This window comes from Grus americana, chromosome 2 (assembly GCF_028858705.1).
Source record: "Grus americana isolate bGruAme1 chromosome 2, bGruAme1.mat, whole genome shotgun sequence".
Taxonomy (NCBI): Eukaryota; Metazoa; Chordata; class Aves; order Gruiformes; family Gruidae; genus Grus; species Grus americana.
The window spans coordinates 148,284,807-148,307,756 of NC_072853.1; the positions used below are offsets into that span (position 1 = coordinate 148,284,807).

The 22,950-nt window shown below is 36.2% G+C and overlaps 1 protein-coding gene across 9 annotated transcripts in view; it reads right to left on the reverse strand.

Moving 5' to 3' along the window:
* NEBL (nebulette) overlaps positions 1 to 22,950 on the reverse strand; it is a 269,002-nt gene that overhangs the window by 29,291 nt on the left and 216,761 nt on the right. For 4 of the 9 annotated variants that reach the window (XM_054814585.1, XM_054814582.1, XM_054814581.1 and 1 more), the window contains 12 exons: positions 22,822 to 22,932; positions 22,031 to 22,141; positions 21,674 to 21,784; positions 21,078 to 21,182; positions 17,824 to 17,916; positions 12,748 to 12,840; positions 12,286 to 12,379; positions 10,201 to 10,292; positions 7,789 to 7,893; positions 6,502 to 6,673; positions 2,446 to 2,538; positions 1,351 to 1,479 (listed from right to left, as the gene is read on the reverse strand). In XM_054814585.1, the coding sequence (XP_054670560.1) occupies positions 1,351 to 1,479; positions 2,446 to 2,538; positions 6,502 to 6,673; positions 7,789 to 7,893; positions 10,201 to 10,292; positions 12,286 to 12,379; positions 12,748 to 12,840; positions 17,824 to 17,916; positions 21,078 to 21,182; positions 21,674 to 21,784; positions 22,031 to 22,141; positions 22,822 to 22,932 (1,309 nt within the window). Of the gene's footprint in view, positions 1 to 1,350; positions 1,480 to 2,445; positions 2,539 to 6,501; positions 6,674 to 7,788; positions 7,894 to 10,200; positions 10,294 to 12,285; positions 12,380 to 12,747; positions 12,841 to 17,823; positions 17,917 to 21,077; positions 21,183 to 21,673; positions 21,785 to 22,030; positions 22,142 to 22,821; positions 22,933 to 22,950 lie in introns of all 9 variants that reach the window. The other 5 variants (XM_054814588.1, XM_054814584.1, XM_054814587.1 and 2 more) reach the window with 4 other exon arrangements.

The following is a 22,950-nucleotide window of genomic DNA, read 5'->3' on the forward strand; positions in this document are numbered from 1 at the left end:
GATCAGAACAGATATAGAGAGACAATATGCACTGGACTGCAAAGCCCACTTCGCATCATCACAGGAAGACACATAAAAACCAGCATGATGTGCATTATTGTTACTATCTATTAAAAGAGTTGGGATTACAGTTAAAATATCAAATAAAGATGGACAGACATAAGGGATTCCAGTTCTGTGAGACATGTGTTTCTTTCTTTGTTCAGAGTTAGTTCTTCAGCCTGAACACTTTCTTCCTCACCTGTTCTTAATCAGAGCTGCTTGTATGTATTTACATGGCACCTAACACAACGTAGACTCCCTAAACACTAGCCGCTGTAATACATATTACTGTGGTGAGTGGGAGAACATAAACAGGCACAGTCTACAATTAAGATGCCTTAAAACCTTTGAAAAGCACGGGTAATTCAAGGATGTCAGGCAACTAAATGGGAGCAATATTTTTACACTAACACCTTAAAAAAATAGTAACCCTTTGGATAACCTTTACAATGCACCTTCTTCCACAACTGAGTAGTAGAAATCAGTATTTTTTTTTTAAATATGTATTTAGAATGCAATGATTCTGAATATTTACAATTCACCAGTCTAGTACACACTGCAATGCCACTAGGATGACGAGACCCTTATTCATCATTTTCACAAATTTTGTTCTAATCTGTGGCATCAAACAGATGCAAGATGTGGTTTTGTACCTAGGAATGCAGGTTCATCAAAGCATTCTAGGAATATTCCATGTTAAACAAAATCAGATGATATAAGTTTCCCAGATGAATATTAACCCTGGTTCCCAAACTGCTGAGAGTACAGGAAAACTTTTATATCGGAGGAAGTTGTCAATTTATATACTTTTTTTCTTAGGATGGAAACAGAGAGCCACAAGCACCTGCCTAGTTTAATATGGGAAGAAGTACTTCAGTCACCAAAATACTATTATATGCTTGATTTGCCCATTGAAAAAAACAAGGGTGTTTTATTTTATTTTTTTCAGTTCAGAGGTGTATTTTTTTCAGATACATTGTGTCTTTTGAGAGAAAAAAAAAAAAGATTCATGTACATTTTGCAAAAACACAGCACACCTTCTCTTAAGTGCTGTAAATGGGAGTCAGCAGGGCTTTCAGACTGACACCATCACCAAAACGGTGAAAGAGGGTACACAATAAAGCAATATGGTATGCAAGAAACCGTGCAGTCTTGAGATTTTGCTTTGCTTCCATAATCAATCAGGCAATAGCTTACATAGTTTCTAATGATTTGTGACCACATGAGGATATGGAGTTAATACAGGCCTGTGAGGTCTCAACACACTGTGATAGTGTCATTAGTGAAAAGGGTGGGAATAAGGGGTACCTCCTTCGTCAGATGGCCTTGTTATCTCACTGCAGTAAGAAAAGGTAGGGTTCGTGTCAGAGCCATCTGATTTATAATCTCCCAAACTGGTAGAACGTAAATACTGCTTACTGTAACGGCTTGCCCTTTCTACAAAGGTAGAAAAAAAGAATATCACAGTAAATATATAACAAAAGAGCAAAGACCAGCAACAGCAAAAAACTCAGCACTGCTAACATTGATGGCATTAAAATTAGAGAAAAACAAATTGTTCACATTTTGTTTCCATTTTGAACACCCTTAGTTCAAAAGGTTGCTTCAAAACCAAATACAACTATGCTTGCTCTCTGCTCTAAAAAAAATAGCAGAAATGGAAGGTATGATTGGGATACTGGGAAAAAAAAAAAGGATGAAGATGAAGCATATGAAAATTTCCAGTGGAAAATCAAAATGTTCTTTTATCCCAGCATGCATGTAAGTGCATGTGGAAATACTGCTGGATGACATTCAAAACAATATTTAAAGTTCCACTATTAGCAAAAAAAAAAAGTGCAAAATTAAGCATTCAAATATTTCTGGGGGAAAAAAAAAAATCCAAAAACTTGTACAACCAAAACATTGCTGCCTGTTATTACACTAACTTGTCTTCTTTTCCATCTACCCTTAAATTATGAACACCTTGGAGCTGCAAACAATAGCACAATAGCACAAGGCATAATATCATGTGCCATATAAGCAAAATGTGCATAGAAAAGAAATTAATTTCATAAACAGGCCATCTATACATCTGAAATTCTAGTAAGGTCTAACTATTTGAAAATTCTACTTATAATGAGGACAAAGAAGGTCAATGCTTTTTAAGTGACTGTTTCTAATTGGTATGAATAACTGCTCGTTAGGATAAGATTTCTTATCTGCACATGTGATTACAGCTGAAGTTCCTATAAAACACTGCCTTTAAAATACTACAGATATATGTATATATAGATATATATAGAAATGAAAACATACTTATAAAACATATGGCTGGCACATTGACCTGAAAAATTACTGTATTAACTTAGTTTCATAAACATTAAAAGCTGATTTGGGGAAAAGTCAGGATATAAGAAATACCAGAAAGCATATGCAGACTCCTAGACTGAATATTGTCCTCCAGAGGATCAATGTCGAAGATGGAGCCAGGATCTGTGCGCCAAACTTTAAGATCTTTTCCCAAAGCACAGAAATGGTAAGACAGACAAACAGCAAAGGAAGTAAAAGCATGAAAGGAATGAGTTTTAACAATCAGTGACCAATTTCCTTCATCTAGAAATTAACCAAAAGATCTAAATATTCACCTGAAAGGACCGGAAAGCATTAATTTCCTGCTTAAAAAAAAAAAAAAAAAATAGTGCATTTGTTCTAAGCATTAACATTATTTTAGGAAGACTTTTTCTCCCAATTTTTGTCGTCTTTTTCTAAATATGACCATTGTATTTTCTTAAGCCTAAATAAATGGAAACAAGTCAAATATCATGTACCAGAGCTCTTTTCTGCTAGCAGAACCAAAATCATCAGAGCCACAAGATGATTTCCCCAGCCCACCAACAGCATCCTTACTCCATGGAGATGCTGCAGTATATATCCCTATAGCTGACAGCTGGCAGTGTGCATCTGTACAGCTGACAGAGGCACTGCAGGCCCTCCTTTGCGTACAGCAGAGATCAAGTCAGCCTGCTAAGCAGAATCAGGGGCATAGCTGATCTTACCCAAAATAAATTTTTAAAAGTTGCTCAATTCCTTTAAACTCAAAAGTATCCATCTTTCCTAATTAATACAAAAAGTGGACTAGGGTGACAAATTCAGCTGTAGAAATCTACACTGTAGACATCTACGGTTGGGTAAAATGAAGCCCACTCTTGATTTTCACTAGTAATTCCCTATGTCTTCCAAATATCTAAGTTTCCTGGGATACAGACTTACTGTTGATCCACTACCCCACTATTGAAAAGCATTTTTGAAATTCATTGTATAGGTTCAATAACAGTAGTAACCATAAGTAAGACCTTCAGTTTTAATTCATACAAGTAAGTTATCAATATCTCTTGAATTCACATGTCTGAACTGGATATTGAAAGAAAAAAGAGTCCAGAAGAAATTATCAATTTAATATCTGAGTTCAAGTTATAATTACAGCAGAAAAGTGAATACAGATTCAACCATGTTTTTAATAAACTTTGAACAAATAATTAGTGTTGTACAAGTTAAGAGGATGCTTATAACAAATGCAGAAGCAGCACAGTGTAAAATCTTGATCTGCTCATAACAATTTAATATATACAACTCATATCTGCTATGTCTAAAAGTATAATAATTTAATCTTTCCAAACCAGTTTAAAATAAAACCTTGACGTAAAGTACAGTTAAAGCACAAATCTACCAGATCACACCTTTTTACTAGCAGTTTGCTTCTTGGGTAGACCTGTCTGCAAGATTTACTCAATGCATTGGAAGTGGGGAAAATAATTGTCTTCCCAACTTGGTCCTTTTGCTGGTTTGAGTGGTATGAAGCGAAATAACGGGCTGGTAGGTAAAGTAGGACTGTTGGGACCACAAATATGTCATGTTTCAAGTGATTAATAGCCTACAGGAAATGTAAAGAACAGACAGACCTAATAAAATAAATCCCATGGCTCTAGAATAGATTCAATGTATGTACATTATGTGTTATCTACTGCAACTCCCATAAGGTGAGGCATAGTGCTAACTCCCTCTTGACAAGATGAATAAAAGCCAACTCAAAATCTTTTGATAAACTATGCGTTAGTCCTAACGATGATAAATTATGCAGCTACATAAAGCACTGACAGGCATGAGAGGGGTGGGGAACTGGTGAATGCCCAACTTTTCCTGTTTGATCATGCCTTATCAAATAAAAAACATAGTAAGTACAGCTTGATGGCAGCATCAGTGCAGCAGCCATTGATTTGTATTGATTTTATCTATCTCTGTAATCTGAAATAACATACAAAGAATCAGAATCTTGGCAATTTATAGCACCAATGAATTTTAACTTCCTGGTAACTTCTGCCAATTTAAAATATCCATATATTCACGTGAGAACCATGGAGCCTCTTTAGCCACAGGTCTAAAGCTCAGTTACATTAATTTATCTTGATGGGTTTAGAATGGTTTTAGTACGGTTAAAACTAGTGCCTATTTTCCAAAGCAGAGGCATTAATTTTAGCAATCAGGCATTTGAAAAAGTTGTTTCTTCTTCACCGATAACACTTTTTAAAAACCAACCAGATGGACTTTAACACAAAGGTACTTTTCCTAACTGGCTGAACGATTATCAGTTAGAAAATAACTCAAGAGAGTCACAGTTGTTTTTTTCAGTCTGAGATTTTTTTTTTCTAGCTGCCAAGGACATTCCATGAGCAGGGAGCTCACTGCTTCTTTTTAAACAGATATTATAATTGCAGTTCACTCTGAAAAAGCATTAGCTGAAATATCACTGGATATTAGCCTCACAGGTTTGTCATGGCCTATTTCCTTTAAATAGTAGCACTATTTTTGCTGTTTGGCAGGCATGGGGAGTTAAGAATTCCTGTGTGTTTTGGTACTGGAGTATTTTAAGGTGATAAACAGTACAAATATTTCAGTTACAGCTCAAGAATTTATCTCAGGGATGTTCTTAATCGTAATCTGTGCTCGCAAGCCTTCAGTTATTGAACACAGGATTGCACTCATGGTTCTTACACAGGGCTGCAGTACACTTGCAATGCTGTACAGAGTTGGAGGTTTGAAGTGCACACTAAACAGCATATTACAAACTGTATATTAAACTGCAATTTCGCAGGACCTTTTCTCTTTCTCTTTGGCTGCACTGGCTCTAGCTATGGAAGTGAGTTCAAGTGCTTGGGTCTCTACAGACCATGATTTTCTGAACAAGTTGTTGCCCTAGATCCAGAATGTGTGACCCTCTGAGACTTGCATGGTCTTAAAAGCATCAGTACCTTCCCCGGGCAGAGTTCTCTGAACAGTCACTTTTGAGAAATCCTTTCTGGCATAAAGCTGTAGCTACAGACATGTAAAAGGTGGCTATACAAAAGGAAAGAAATACACTTCTTTATGTGGTGGAGACTCCTTTGGAGACTTTAAGGAAAAGACTGAAGTATCTGGCAGGAATGATGTAGATATAGTTAACCTTGCTTTAGGCAGGAGGATGGACTATGTGACCCACTGATTAGTCCATTTGACCTGAAATTTCTCTGTTTGAGAGGCAGACTTAACCCTTGCTATTACTACTATGTATGAAGGATTTTAGAGTGCTATCTCAGCATGTTTTTCCGTATGTAGACCCTCTGGGGTCTACACTGTTGTAAAGCTCAGAAAAACGGAAAAAGGACCAAAAGAAAAAGGAGAAAAAAAAATTAAAATGTCAGGCAACCATTTCCTTTGCTATAGCAGACTTGCTAACTTCTAAGACATTTCAAATACCCATTTTGATTTTGAAATAGTGTGTATTATGAATATCCCAAATGACATCTTAGTGCAATACTCTGTATCTACATACAAAACCAGTCTGTATTGACTGTACCGCTTGAACACCTGGTCTTATCTTGGACCATCTTTTAGAGCATCACTTCTGAACACTGGTGTGTTTGGTTTACCAGAGATCCAATGAGTTACTGATGAGTTATGGCTTCAGATATTTTGAGAGCTGTATGAAATTCTAAAACAAGAGGTAAATGGAGCATGTGCAGCTCTGGAGAAATTGCTGACTGACAGAAGGGGAAATCTCAAACTGGTCTGCCACATTTAAACATTGAAATCTTGGAGAATGACAACTTTAATCACCTCTCTTCTGTGCAAAATGAAGATTATTGCAGATATTTTGGCCTTTCTTGAAAAGTCAAAATTCAAACTTAAAGTAATAGCAATGACTATCCATATTTTAAAAAAAAATAAAAATTACAGAGCAAATGACAATGTATCTCCCATTAATTTCCATTATTACTTTGCTAGAAGCTGGCATTGAAGCAGTCACTCAACACAAGTTTCATACTGAGAGAAGAGTGAAAATGAAACCTGGGAGCACTTTTTCTTGCTTATAATGGAGAACACAAGCAGAGGCTTTCATCTTCCTCACAGTGTTTTCAATAGCAACCGTATTTAACAACTTACCAACAATTATTCCAGGTCTTCTATCCATTTCAACGATATGTGGATGCACACCTTTATATGCTGCATCACTCACAATTTGGGTGTTTTTCCTCACCCGCTCTGTTACAGGATCATCTACCACTGGGGTGAAGCCTCTGCCTTTTGTCTTCTCAAAGTCTTCATGGTATTTTACCTAGGAAAACAAGAAGAATTACATTTTTCCCCAAGCTGCAATTTACAGCAAATGGTTATTCTATGCAAGAATGCATACATGTTTGTTTTATGAGGCACTTATATTCTTTGGGGCTTGCACCATAATAGAATTGTGAGATAGGCTGGATGGCCAGCCAAATCTTTTCTATCTCCCTAACTTGATTTCCTGATATTTTATTATCATTTTTGCATTTGTTTTCCATTGCCACTGAATTAGGCATCAACTGATGCAGCAAAGCATCATCTTACAGTCCCACAGGACAGGAAAAGCCCTCAGTAGGTCATCTGGTCCGTTCCCTTCTTCTCTAAGATAGGATAGCTCTCTACTGATGTAGACAACTACATCTGTCAGTAAAAAATGTTCCAGCAGTAATAGTTTTAAAGAACTCAAGTTTTTTCATTCACTGAGAATTTTGATTATATGCACAGTTTCATACAAAAGGTTCTCTTTTCCTCTTTTGTTTTATCATATGCCAGCTGGTTTTAAACATAGGTTTTTAGAAAGAATGGTAGTTATTCTAAGAATCCTGCTTTCAAAAAAAAAAAAAAAATAGAACCCAGGACATTAGGGTAGAAAGTGTTATATAACCAAGTGTTGGAACAAAACCAGTATTAGTAAGAGTTATAAAGGTAGTATCCCTGATTATGCATATTTACTTTTTTTAATAGTCTTAATCATCAAAGAATTAAACTGACAAACATTCTCACACAAGCAAATGCACACAAAACAACTCATTCCAAGAACAAAAGTCACGCAGAAACCAGGAACGTGCACAGGCACAAGGTGAAGTGTGTCACCTAATCCAGTCAAACTCTGTGATGCTCAAATGAGGTGTGTACTTTTTTAAAGAAACAAAAAACAAACAAAAGAACAGACATTTAACTGTTAGAAAACTGTTTATTAGTATTTTGAAAATGTTCATTACAGTCGTATGCAGTTAGCAAACACTCCCTCAACAGGCATAAGAAGAAAATATTTCTTCCATACTTGAGCAGAGAGTTTCATTAGTTACCTATATTAATGGAAGGCAAAATCCAGTGGAAGTCAAGTGTCATTCCTTAGTGTACTCTAGTTATAGGAAGAAAGCACCCTACCATTGAGATGTTGTTTTGTGTTTCTTTGACATGCCTTAGCTCAGGTGTGTCTAGAAGCACACTACGTCTACCTTTCATCTGCCTCTGATCACTGCTGTACTTGACCTGCAAAACAGCAACAACAGCACGCATGAAGTTTTTGTTTACAGTAGAAAGGATGGTGAGAATCACACCATGCAACGGTATCCTTTTCAAATCACAATGACCAACATTTTTCTTGTTCCTTTCTTTACACTCATTTTCTAGAGACTTATTTCAGAGGGAGGATACAGATGAGCTAGTATATTGGTAAGGCCAAAGGGTACATTTATTCCATCAATCACTTACTCAAAAATATAGTATTTACCTGAAAGCTGAAACTCTTGACTGTTTAAGTGGCATAAGTGAAATAATTCATTTAACAACTGAAAAAGAATATAAATAATAAGAAAACACCACTATGACTTGGACATCTTCAAAACATGTTTGTATGGCTGATAAGCTACCTTCTTATTACCCAGACAGACCCAGATTCTGTCCTCAGTCTGCTTCCAGGTTGGGATTAGCACGAGAACACCTGGATCCCCAGGGAATTCAACTCTTACAAGTAGATTAGTCCTGTGGCAGTCTTCATACTCCTGTTTGGTAGCTATTCTTTGCTAGCAGCACAAAAGCAACACGCCTGGGACAAATCTGAATATGCTGTTTTCAAAGAGAACATTTGGGCTCCGTGTTTTGTGCAGCCATAAGTACAGAACCTCCTATGTCACATTTCTCCTAATTAGCTTCTTTTGTGGCATTGTACAGTTTTGTAAAGATGCAAGGTTAATTATCTGCTAAAAAAAAGGCAAAAAAAACCCACAATCAAAATTCTAAAACAGTAAAAGTAGTTGGTCCTACTTGTTAGTTCTAGATTGGCTATTACAGTTTCTTCTGGCTGGTTGAATTCTACTAACAGTCTCTTTTAGCTCCTACATTGCATTGTAATCTGTGTACTGAGTTAGTAAATATTTTAGATTTACCTATACATTCACACTCAAAGCATTACCTCTCAAATCAGTTGTGCATGCATTGGTGATGAGAGAAACCAAGTACTGAAATTGTCTAACTCTCCTTAAAATTACATACTAGCTAAGCACAACACACCTATGAAAGTATGAGCTTCGGTGTCTATGTTTCATAGATAAGTTTGGAATCATGTACAGAGAAACAGAAATATATGGTACTGCATATTCTTCAAATCTTTCTTCATTAAATAATGAATTTTCTTAGAAAAAATATTCAGCTACATGTGCTTTTGAATATAAGGCATTTTCTGGGCAGAATGATTACAGCCAACATAGTTTGGTTTTCATCTACTGTTCATTATCATAGAGGAATATTTATTTCTGTAAATACTGAGAAACAAAGTGAAGGAGTCACTTGGGAAAAATAGTTTAATTTTCAGAAATAAAAAAATTATTTAAAGTCTAGAATTGTTGGGCAGTTTTCCTCTTATTTTTGATTATGCACCTCAAAACTAATTGACTTTAGTAAATATGCATGAGCATTTTAAGAACATACTTAAGACATACATAGTTACAAGGTCAGATTCTGTTCCTTTGCCCTTAGACAAATCCTCTGACAAATCCAAACTACTTTACTTTTCACTCCTACACTCAGTTCTAAAGTGTTCACTACTATTAATTCTCTTCCGCCACCTTGAGACAGTGGCTCTGTGTGACCCCTGTTCTGTTTACCATCTGCAGGGGTTTTGTCACTGATGTTTCAGTGTTGAGGACACAAGCTGTAACTAGTCTGGTCCTTTACTTCACCATGCTGTTTCGATTTCTTCTTTGGTCCTTACTAGAACTGTCTGCTGCTTCTTACACCACTGTAGTGGCAATTAAAAAAAAAAAAAAAAAAAAGGTATTACCGTAAAAGCTAAGAAAAACATAGTATTTCACTTTTTAGTGTTTAGTAATAGGATCTACTTAGGACTACTCAGCTTTAATATAGGTGGCATGTCACAGAGTGGAATGGATTACTATATGCATCCATGCTTTGAATAATAAAAAAATGAAATTTGCACTAACGTTAAATTCTCATTTCCTTTGTTCTTCACTGTAATTTACTCCTGCAATCTAGCAACTAAAACTTGGTAACAAGAGACAAAGATTCTTGAAAGAATGACTGACTTCTACTGACCCTCTTCTTGAAAAATACTGGTGCCAATACTACCACTTACTTCTTTTAAAAGAATAATCACACGAGTCTTAATATTTTTGTTGCCCATATGTGTAGTGCATGTACTCAAAGGATAAAAAAAAATCCATTCAGTGTATGATGCAGTTGGATTCATTTTACACATCAAATCTAAATGGAAAAGCATATCCTTGTTATATTCCTACAAAGACTGAAAATCTAAATGACAAAAAGATTCAAACAACTTGCCGAGCTGATATTGTCTTGATTCTTCTTGACTCTCTCTATCTCAGGAGTGACACTCACAGCAGTAGCTTTGCCAGGCTGCTCTCTGTAGTGAACCTATTATTTAACAGAATAAAATGGTACATACTATTTCAGCTAAAGCAATATCACATTGTATTACATTAAAATGTATGATTTAAAAGGTCATCCAGGAAATAACCAAAAAGCTAAAACGCATTTGAAGTTTATTAAAGCTTATAAAACTTGATTTTTGAAGCATAACCTTGAATTCTTTCTGTATAGTCTTCTTATTAATGCATTTGTGTGGATATATGTGCACATATGCACACAACATCTTGACATTTACCACATTGGTCCTTGGCTGTATAGAGAAATATCTTATATTTGGAATGGAGTAAGCCACAAATAATGCAGTAAAGTCAAGCAGAGTACATGAAAAACTGAATTTCAGCAATGTAAAATGTAAAGGTCTATTTGTCCAGAGAGAGATTCCATAAGGATACCCATCCGTGTTCTACCTTTTATACTTTATATATTCAAAGGTGATTAAACACAGTGGGTGCAATACCTCAGACAACTGCCAATTGAATCCAACTGCCTGAATTTCACCATGTGTTTATTTAAATGTACTGTAGGAATATCCCCTCTATTGCTTTTTAACAAAATACACTTGTAGCAATGATGCATTAACCCAATGCACGCTCAAGGCAGGATCAGTATATAAAGAGGATAAAGGATAGCAAGTGGCACTGACAGACCAATCAGTCTAATGTTAACCCTGGCCCCAAATACTGGGAAGTCAGATATGGTACACATTTATTAAATAATTAGAGATTCTTGCATGATTTATGCCAATCCATATAGTTTTATGTAAAATAAATGTTTCCATACAAACCTTTTTTTTTCTTTTGTTAATAAACTCTTGGTTTTGTGTGATAAGGATAACTGTCCTGGTACATTATGCATACATTATGCCCATAATTCTGCAGTGCACTGTGGCATTAACGTACATATTGTTCAAGCAATTGTATTCCCACAAAACACAGTTTTGGTCTGTCCACATCAACATATTCCAACTGAAAAATTATCTTATAAAAATGATGGTAAGCTATCAAATGGATTAAACTTGCAAACTGACATCTGTAAAGGTAAAATGATTATTCAAGACTTAATGTTTCTAGAAATGTCTGAAGTTAAAGAATCTTTGTCCTGAAAGAGAATTTAATCTCTCCAATGAAATTTGCACAACACAAAAATAGGAGAAAAGTAAACAATGATGTGAGTAGAATAACTAGACAGACTGGCTTGAATCACTTGGGAAAACAGGTTTGTTTGAACAGCGTGCATTTTAGGAGAGCTAGCTATATATACATAAATCCAGGAATAAATAGCATACACTTAAGTTAGAGGGACAGTGTTCTTGAAAATTGTAACTCTACATTAATTTGCAGAACGTGGCAGAAAACACCCCAGGGAAACACTGTAGTTATTTGTAGCCCCATGAAATATGGCTGTTGATGGAAGTTCCCAGTGAGCAGAATGGCTGGTCTCTCAAAGTCTCATTAACAAGCTACAACTTCAGCAATGCAGGAAAGCAGCAGCGTGCTCCAAAAGCCCTTACCTTCTTCCCCGTGCTCCTGCAAACAGTATGACTTTCTAATGGTTATGTCAGCCATTAAATACTAAACTCTGGTAGGAAGGTTACTGAGGAACCAGAAAGAGACAGGTAAGAGAGCTGGAGTTTAAGTACAACTGTAGCCAATTTTTTCAAAACGAAAAAAAAAAAAAGCTGGAAAAGCATATTCTGTTAAAAAAATAATCTGTCAAGAGTTCCTGCAAATATCCAAGACAAAGAGTAACATTTCAAAACATCGCAGCCATTTCTTTAACCGACTACATGGTGCTTCACGTGCCATTTCCCAAACCAAGCAACGGTTTTTCACAGTTGCTTCCTAAAAGAGGGTTTTCAAGTTATTCCATTACCAAGCCCACACCTAACTGAAGAAAAGGCACAGCTTCTGGAGGCAGAACTTTGTACTCACTCTCTGCACCCAAAAACTATACAAAGGATTAAACGAGAGCAACTTCCCATGCTGACATTCTCTTGATTCCTCTTGACTCTTTCAATCTCAGGGGTGACACTCACAGGCGTCGCTTTGCAGAGCTGTGCTTTGTACTGAACCTAGCAAACATGGCAGAAGATATTACACAGGGACTTCCGAGTAACAAAAATACAACAGTGCACACTGCATTTGGATGGAAAATACCATTCCTTAATAAACACCCACATCTTTCCACACAATACTTAGTACTCACCCTCTTGCAGTTCTATTTCAGACACAGACAACTGATACTTCAACAGGAATACTTCACTCTTATTGATGTTAATCAAAGTGCAAGGCTAAGAAGTTATCATTTTACCATTAGTTGATTAAATTAGTCTTTGTGGACAAATAGGAACTAGCATGAACACCACAGACATATTCACCGAGGCACAAACACATTTAATACAGCAGAGAGAAGTGTGCAAGCAATGAAAATGGGGCACACATTGCTAATATTCTTCTGGTTTTCCTTAATTCTCCTTAGCTCGGGTGGATCACAAATAGTTGTTGCATGCTGCATTTCTTCCTTGTATTTAATCTGCACAATAAATATTACAAAATATTAGCAATTTAAAGAAGATACAGCCAAGCACTAAAACACAACGAACTTTTTGTAATCTCTCCCTTACACATACTGCACAGCTAGGCCACACTTATCAACACTATTGACCTGAACACGATAGTTTTATTTAATTTCTGGAAGAGACTGCTGGCATCTCCAACACATCTTGTTTGATACAATGCAGCAAAGAGTGCATATAACAGGTCTAACATCCTAAAACTCTTACGACGGGAATATACTTCAAATGGGATTGTGGCTATCTTCGCAATAATTGGGATGCTGCATAAACTACTTGGAGATCTGCATCAATTTGACAAGGACTTAGTCTTGCTGTCATCTTGCTAGGGAGTCTACCAGTCCATTTCAGAAAGCAAACATTTCACAGATGTGTTCTTAAAAGGGTGGATGGCTTCAAAGTCTCATTCAAGTTCTCTAAAAACACACACAGATACATCAGGGAGAATGCAGATGTTTGGATGGATGATGCCTTTGAAGATGCTGTCAGATATTTACTGTTGCTTTTGCCACATTTAATCTCTTCTAAACAGCAGTATGTTTGGATATGGTAGACTCCATAATTTGAAAGATGCACAGGACTAGAATTTCTTCAATTATACATCATATGTACCAAAACCGCAATTCAACTTAATGAGAAAGAATTGCAAGGTTAAGTGGATGTGGTACTAAAAAGAAAGGCATCACATTTTCTGGTTTTCCATATGCTATCCAAAAGGGTCACCCTGGACAGATCTGTGCATTGTCTTTTTCTTACTGGCCATTACTAAATGCCTGTCCAGTATCCAGCATATTCAGCTTCAAATCTCTTATGCCACTGTAAAATAAACAATACTTGTAGACTCTACCATCCTTCATAGTTTTATGGCATGCTTTCTTTTTCTTTACAATGGTAATAAAACAGCAAAATTCACAAAAACATTCAAAATTGTGTATGCGGTGATACACAATAGTTAGAAACATTTTTCATTAGTAAGACTCCAGGAAGTAAAAGTACTTTAAGAACAAGGGAACAGCATAAAGAATAAATTTGTACAGTTTTATATTAATGTGGCATACAAAATTTCTGTTAAATACATTTTGAGGATGCAAAATTGAAACTCAAAAATCAGAAAATGACACAACTTAAATGTAACCTTAGTTCTGCCCCTTGTACAAATATGCTCCATGTACAGTTTTTAATATGTTTTATACTACTTCATTCTTTTCTTCTTTAGGTATTTTATAATTTTCTTCATCTATTACCAAAAACTGTTTTTCTCAAGAGAATTCTGCCTCCTTCATTACACATAATCAATGACCCTTACTTAGTGAGTAGTTTGCATGTAGACCATGACCTTTTTTCTTTTCGTTAACTGCTCTAAGGTCCTGCTTTGATGACAGAATTACTGATTTCTTCAGGAACTTTTCTATGTTGCTCCTTGCTAAAGCATCTGAGTTTTTCACACATTAATTTACTAATTTTGCTGTGAAAGGAGGAAAAAGGGAATTGTGACAAGGAAAAGTACTATTTTTACTAGAGAGCAGAGACAAGTAACAGCTAATCTGGCTACATAATTTTTAAAAACATAGGATTATACAGCACCTGCATTCAAATGAGAATTTCCATTGAACTGTACTTTGCAAAAGGGAAAACAAGAGCAGGTCCACCTCTGTGGCCAAGTATAAAATCATATGCTTTAGCATTGGATCATCAGGTCTAGGCACAGCTGAGTTGAATTCAGGTTCTTGCTTTTGCTTTTTTTGACTTAGTGACCTTAATAATACTCCCTAAAGGTACCTCACAGGGAGGCAATTTCTCGTGATTTAAAAAACTAGCAACGTACGTTTCTTTGTGTGCCTTCATCTTAAGCCCCTTGTGGTTTGTTTAGGTTGACTGCGCAAACCCATGAGAACAATCGTAGTTTGTTACCTCCGTGGACACCATCATTAAAGAAAGGGAAAATATTTGACCAAGGGTACCTCAGATACATACTGACAGCAAGGGAGTGATGAGTCTAAATGACCTTTGGTTCTGTTTCAGCTTTTCTGGAAGGAAGCACCCATGCACAGGAGCACATCCTTCTGCCCGTCTTTCCCCACATTTGGCCTCTCCACTTTGTCCATGACCAAGTCTTTCTACGCTTTCAGTTCATCCTCCCTGGCTTCTTTTTTCCCAAATCCACTGTACCAAATGTCACTTAGTAGCTAATTTTCAATTCTCTTCTCCAAGACATGGTACTTCTGGAGAGTGCCAAAATTTCTAACAGACAAAACAACTTGTTTTTATCTAAGCTCATACTTGGAAGTTGCTTTGGCTGAAATTTTTAAATAAATAAATAAAACCAAACCAGCCCAGACCAGGAATGGAAAATTTCAGTCCAAACAGTTCAGGACTGGCAGAAATACTAAACCACTGGAAAAAGGGTCTTTTAATAGAGACTATTAGGTAAACTTCAGAATTGGCAGTGCTACTAGTCCTTAAAATGCTTCAAAATGTCCCTTCCTTGAGTTTTAATCAGGCCCCAGCCATGTGGTGTTGACTGACATATCACAGGGGTTTCCTCATGGATTTCACACAAACAAAAATGTAATTACAATCCTCCCCCAAATGTCTTCTTCCCAGTGCTGTGTCCAGCCCTGCCTGTCCCTCAATATAAATAAGTTTTTTAAAAATTCTACTAGTTATTTGTAGCTTTGGAGTTCAGATTCAGTTACAGTCCATGGATCTGATGTTTGCTTTTAAAGTTCTGTGAGATCTTGACTCCAACTTTAGGAGGCTCCTTCTTCCAAATCAATCATCACAACAGGTGAGATGAGCTCAACCACCTTGGCTCTCACCATCTTGTTTTTTAGGATGTGAAGAAAGACCATTCTGAGCTTTGTCTCCAATATATGTCATCTGGAAGAATTTGATCACTTTGAGAACATGATGCAATGGATTTTTTTGCATGGTTTGGTTGTACAGTGAGTGTTATTTTGGTCTGGTGTTCTGTGTTTTTTTGCACTGCAGATGTGCTTCATATTCCACAGTCTCATTTAGCTCAGCAAATAGTTTTAAAGCTGTCCTAAGTCCTTCTGGCTAAATTCAAAGATAGGTGTAAAATGTTTAAATCTAATGGAGTCAAAATTGATATAATTTACCCTTCCTTTGGGACTCCTGTAAATTACACAATAAAATTTCCCTCTTACTGCACAATATAATTTTGCTCTTACTGACATATAATTTAAAACTTTCTTGCACATTGCCTTTATATTTGGCATTCTACACTTTTAATAAATATTATACAAGACTTAAGTAATCTCAAGTAGACTACATGTAATAAAATATCTTTTGTAAAATATTAACTCTACAGACAGACTATCAAGGTAAAGGCCATGCTACTTACATCATAGCACTAAACCACTAATGCATTTTGTGTTTCTCTTGATAGGCTTTTGCTCAAGTGTGTTTACTAGCATACTGATCCACCTTTCATTTTATCCTCTTCACCACTGTTTACAATTTCTAGAACAGCAAGAGCACTATACACTATTTTTCCATTTCACTTTGAAAGGTATTGAGAAAAAGCATTAGAGTAAGGCTACTTCTAATAAGTGTGTATGTGTGTGTGTGTCTGTCTGTCTGTGTGACTACTCTTGAAATAAATGTCTGTGGTAGCTGGAAATCAAATAGGTAACAGGAGATTAGGTTTTTATTTCTAGAACAGCAGTACAAATCTGGCAAAAAAAAAAAAAATTATTGCACGGGGGGGGACATCAAACAAAATAGCCCCCAAAACAACAATAAAAAATCCCATCCTCAAATCAAGAAAACCTACAGCTTCCCAACCAGAAACACTACTTCAGGATTTAGGACATATGATAGCTTGCACTAAATCTTCAAATTGCATTATGACTCAAAATGACAAGATGAAAACTGATGGATGGAGCAAAGAAAAATTCCAAGGAAAATATGAGTTTTGCAAAATTTTATGGAAATTTCCTACCTGACCTTACTTTGGTGGGAAATGCTATATTTAACACTACTCAGTAAACAAGGAAATTCTAGTAGAATAGGTGCCCAGAGTCACTAATTTGGATTTCGACTAATATTTAAATACAATCTAGTGTCATGGCTATGCATTACTTTCAAACTTTAATTTAAAAAAAGAAAAAATAATAAAAATCTAATCATCAGTAAAGTCATGTCACAAATATAAAAATGGCCCCAGAGGACTCCGCACCAAAAATTCCAAACAAGTGAACAATGCAGCCACAAGTGTTTTCTTGCTTGGCAATCACTTTTCCACTTTTTTCAAGTTTTGCCACTTATTTATCAGAAAAGCATGTTCTACTTGTAGAAAATTCTCGTTTTGATATTTTAGTTTTAGTTTTCCATTAAAGTGCCAAAGATATTGGGCACCCCTAGATAAACAACATCAATTCAGAACCAGTCTCATCAGATCCACAGATCAACTTGTCATCAGCTTGTAAAGAGGCACAAACCCTCCATTTTTTCACAGAGCTTGACTCTAGACATAATTTTCCTCTTCTTGAAGTGCAAACTGTACCAACGCCTTTGTAATACATGCGGACTCTACAGGACCTTAACAAATTTTCTTTTTTGTGATATGATATTTTTCTAAATTGCAAATTACAACTGCTGTTCAGTCTGTCATACCAGGAAAAACATTTCATGTTCCTCATTCTTGAAAGACAAAACTCTTTCCTCAAATATTTAGTTAAAAGTTTTTCCTATTTTTCATGTTGCTTTAATTTGAAACTCTACCTTTGGACACAGAAGAACTACACTAGAGTGGAGGTTTAAATCTACTAGAATGGAGCTCTATATCCAAAATCCAGTGGAGTAGTATTTGAATGAGATGTGTGATATGAAAATGTAGAATTTTTAGTAAACAAGATGGGAAAAAAATTTGACTACCATTTACTCATATAAGAATAATTAATGTTAATAACACTTACTGAACTAATATTCTGTTGATTTTTCTTTACTCTTTCAATCTCTGGAGTCTCTTTTACAGCTGTGCCAGCTCCTAGTTCCTTCTTGTAAAACACCTTCATTTCCCCAAAAGAAAAAGTAATTATGAGACTGTTAGCAATGCAAGTACAAGTTCTCATAAAAGGGCTGGGCAATTTTCCAAGTTCCAAATTGGTCTAACTATAAATCTTGCTAAGAAAGCAAATACCTTAATTTTTCATAAATCAGACCCATTATCAATAACTATAATAATATTTTGTTTGTTTGCAACTGTAATCCAGATAATCTATTATCATCCTTTAGACTGACCTCAGACATTTATAAGTATTTGTAATGGTAGTTTTAACTTTGGAGATAATATTAAAATTTAGAACATCATTTATAAATGTTTACAAATGCAACTTTATGCTTGAGTAATCTCACTCATTTCAGTGTAATTGAACGTGCATGTACATGCAAGACTTGAATTGGTTTTTTTAATCTTCAGATCTTAAAATACTCTGAGAAGTGAATGGATATTATTATTTCTAATTTAACAAACTAGAAAATTGACATATTCATGACAAAATAACCAGAACAGACAGAGCTACAATCCAAGTCACGCAATTTTTTGATTTCTGGGTTCAAGCCCAAAAGCTGAGGACTGCATCTAAAAACAAAGTTCACTTCTGAAAAGATACACATGCTGTTTATATAATTCTCCTTTCTATTTCAATTGATTCAGTAAAAGATAAAACATAAAGCGCATCAGTAGAATCAATCATTCAAAGTTACTGAAAGAGACAGTAAATAACTGCTCCACAAATTCCAAATGTGGCTATAATTTAAATAACCATGGAGCACCAGTTCACGCTGCAAAACTCCTAAAGAAGTTTTATTTGAATTTCAGTATTTGGTGTCACAGCTGTTGCCATTTCAGTAAGTATTTCCAGGCTGGTAGCATAAAACCGAGTCTGATCTTGGAGTTCATAAAATAAATCTTTACCATTTACTATTTCTGCTTTTCTTAAACCAAGATTTATTTAACTTGTTTTTTTCCTATCAATAAACCTTAAACAATAAAACATCATTCTTGATGCATTTCTCCTACTTCCTTGAAGTCCTCTGTAACCTAGGGTGACCAGTACTGCCAAATATTCTGGAGGAGAATGAATTATTTATGTCCATAACTCATTTTTTAAATATTCAGAAAATCTTTAACAATTTAGAATTTTGTTTTACCATGTGAGAACAGAGACAGTTTATGAGTAAGAACCTGAAAATTCCTCTGCACCAACATGTCTGTACAAGGTAGAAAGATTTACATAGCAGACTGAACTAAAATATACTTTTCTCCTCTACCAAGGAGGGAGTGGTAAAAAATGTTGGAGCTGGGAATTTTTCTATGAGAGAGATGACTGTGCAATAAATATCCTATTGTAAATCATCTGCCAAATGAGCAGCACTGATCTTTCTTACCTGCAGAGCTAGCCACTTTTTTTGTCCCTTAAGGCAGGAAAATACTTGAGATGAAATCCAAAAAACAGAAGCCTATTAGGGGTCATTAAATTTTTTATATTGGGCCTGCTCCCAGCTATATCTTAACTGAGTAAAAATTAACTTACCCTTATAATCTAAATTGCACAGTATGCTGAAAGATTGAAATGTAGAGAAAGAAAAAAAAGGATAATTCAATCGTAGCTATAAACTGCTTTCCTACATTTGGAGGATCCAGTTCAGAAACAGAAAAAGTATGATCACAAAATAAAGCAAACACAAACCACCTCAAAGACAAAATAATTTTTATTTCATATTATCTAGTGCACTAACAAAGAGGACAATCGTCAGCCTTGGCACTGAACACTCAGACTAGGCTTCAGGGCTGCAAGGGGTTCAGATGCATCAGAGGCTTGTCAAGGCTTAATTAAGTAGTGGAAGGTTATGACGTGCCTGGTACCTAACTGTCAGCGTCCGCGCTGCCGGACCCACTGACCTATTTGAGGACTCCATCAAAAGCTGTCACAGACTGGAGCAGGGAGGAAAGGGGATCAGTAGAGCCCAGCTTGGATCCCCTCCCTTACACAGAGTTTCGGTGTAGCATGTGAGGATGCCGGTGACATGAGACACGGTGCCAATCGCCATCACAACGCGCAGCACAGCACCTTTCAAAACCAGGAGGCAACAGATTACAAGAAACCAAACCGGTGGGCCTGTCAACAGCTGCTATTAGAAAGATGTAGCTTTCAGCTGCTCTCCTCTGAAGGAGTAAAAGGAGCAGGCAATGGCTGGAAGATGTCACAGCAGAGACCACTGCCTAGAGCAGCCTCAGAGACTTTTCTTCTCTCCTCTCCCCGCAGGCTCTTCTTCCCTTAGTGAAGCCGCAGGGATACGGGAAAGCTGCAGGTAAACACCTCTGAGAGAAACTAATTGGCCTTGTACTCGGGCAGAGCTGGAGAACCTGAGACTCTCTCTAAGCTAAAGAACAGCATCTGTGCCAGGTAATATTAAAATATTTAAGTAACTTATATTCCTTTCTCTCAAATCATTGGCTTTATTAGTACTACTTAGTCTGCCATAAAAAATGGACACTAACTGGATAGCCTTTGGTTCCGGAGGCTGTATTTACTCCTCCTCTTCTCTTTGTTATATTACAAGAAAAGACAGAATTACAAACAGCAGAATTAATGGGCCCAAAAAGGAAACGGAACTGAATGCATCACAAACTGGGAAATTTTAGAAATCTAAGCTCAGAATGTATTTTTAGGGATAAACCGAAACTTAAATCTAGCATAAAATTTAAAAATATAACCAGTATAACATAAAATCATTAGACATATATATTTATGAAACCTGATCTGTTCTAATTTTATATCCAAATCCTGATGTTCTGTACATATGATAGGAAACAGATGAAAAATCTTATATGCATAGTAACAAGCCTTAGATTTTTCTGACATTTTAAATAAAGTACTTCCTGGGGCTTGATGGAAAAAGAAAAAAAGTCTTCATTTAAAAATAACTGTGGCTTGGCAAGGTGGTATAAGTGGTTTAGTAATTCAAAATAACAGTGTCACACCTAGAAAAGCTGGGTATTTTTCTACTGAAAGAAATGTGTGATACAGCTTTTGCCAGGAAAATTATGCAAATAGTTCAAAGGACATTTGCTCATAAGTTCCGTATTTCATGCTGTGGCACAAGAGAGCCTATTTAAACTGAAAAATATCTGAAAAGTTGCAAGCAGAGAAGCACTATTACTCACTGAACTGATGTTTTTCTGAGTGCTTTTTATCCTTTCCATCTCTGGAGTGTCTGGGACAGCAGAATAGTTACAGAGCATCTTCTCTGCTTCATCTTTGTACATTTTCTGAAAAATAATTTTAAAATGTCTGTTTCTTGGGCTCAGAATATTTAAACTGCAACAAAAGATGCTCATTGCTGATGAGCCTCAACATCCTTGTACAGTATTTATTTCAACCTCTCTCCTCCATGATATTGTTATCACTGTCTGTGTGGGACACCTGACACTGTGTCCCACACTGAAAATATATTTTTTTATATATATTCTCATATGTATTATATATTTTCCCTTCACTGCCAGGACACATAAAACCTTCTCATTATGTAATGTAAAAACATGTACCAGTAGATGTAAACAATTAAATTCAATTTACATGGCATGACAGGCCTAAATACAAATAAGAATCAGGCAGTAAGACTTTTTACTACATGTACATTAATTTAATATAGGTATGAAAGCCTCTAGAGAGCTAGAGAAGAAGTATTATTTTGAGCAACATATGTCAAGCACTCGTCGTTACACAGAATTAAAACATTCAGCCTTTGAACGATGCCTACCTGGCTTGCTATTTCTGAAGCCCTTTTGACCCGTTGTATTTCAGGAGTATATGGGCCAACTTGCATCCCCTTTCCTATAATTTCAGTCTCCAGATCCTTTTTATATTCTTTCTGAAGAAAAAGGAAGGAAAAAAGCATAACTAATTCTGCAGTTATTTGTGCACACATGTCTTCAAAGCTATTCTGACAGCACTGGTCAGACTTTAAAATAAATTCTCCAATTTATTTAATTTAAATTTTTTTATTGTGCACTGCTTATTCCTTTTAGCCCAAATATGTTCAAGAAAATTTTATGGTTTTAACATCTCATTGTGTTTTACATCTGAGGTAATTTTAAGAGATTCATTTTGTACTCACCTGGCTTACAATTTCAGAAGCTTTTTTGGCTCGTTGTATATCAGGTGTATCCATGCCCACTCCCATACCCTTTCCTTTAATTTCATTCTCCAAGTCTTTCTTGTATTCCTTCTGAAAAGAATAGCATTGGAAATAGTCACGTTTGACAGCCGAATTCTTAAATTGTTCCTACTTTGATCTGTGCGATTCCACTCAACAGCATTCTGAAAACATCCAGTAACTTTTGATGCAACAGCACTAGCTTTGCAGGATCTGTCTATGAGGCACCTATGCTGTAGCTGCTGACCGGTTAAAAAATTCTTTGAACAGATTGCTTACTTCAAATCTGAGGTAGCCTTTTGCATCTACCTGCCTTTGCAGCTTTGACAGCCACAATCACAGACACATGTACACAAGACTTTCTCCCTCAGCTGTCCTTTGCAAGACTGGGGTCATAAGGCCTCAGCAGCTCTCTAAGTCTGTTTATCATTTGGCCCTAACTAAACCAGCAGCTATTTAGACCTAAAAGCAGTAGGGCTGCAGCTACTGAATACAGCCCAGGCTAGATGTGGTTCATGAGGAACTAGCACCACCTGCAAAAGATGACAGAAAGGTCAAAGTTCTGGGAAGTCTTAACTTTCCTCTGTACACTGCTTATGCAACTTTTAGACTCTATGCAGCTTGACGGATTAGGTATTTCATGAAATCTGTGGTATTGCTACTGCCTAGATTGGTCACCACCTGCGATTCTCAGTGACAATAATTTGTTGCATTCTGTCAAATGGAAAGCTTGCACCAGGTACGGTACTGACCATGCTTGCAATTTCAGAAGCTTTCTTGACTCGTCTTATCTCAGGAGTATCTGGACCAACTTGCATGCCCTTCCCTTTAATTTCAGTTTCCAGGTCTTTCTTGTATTGTTTCTGTGAAGATAAAACCTC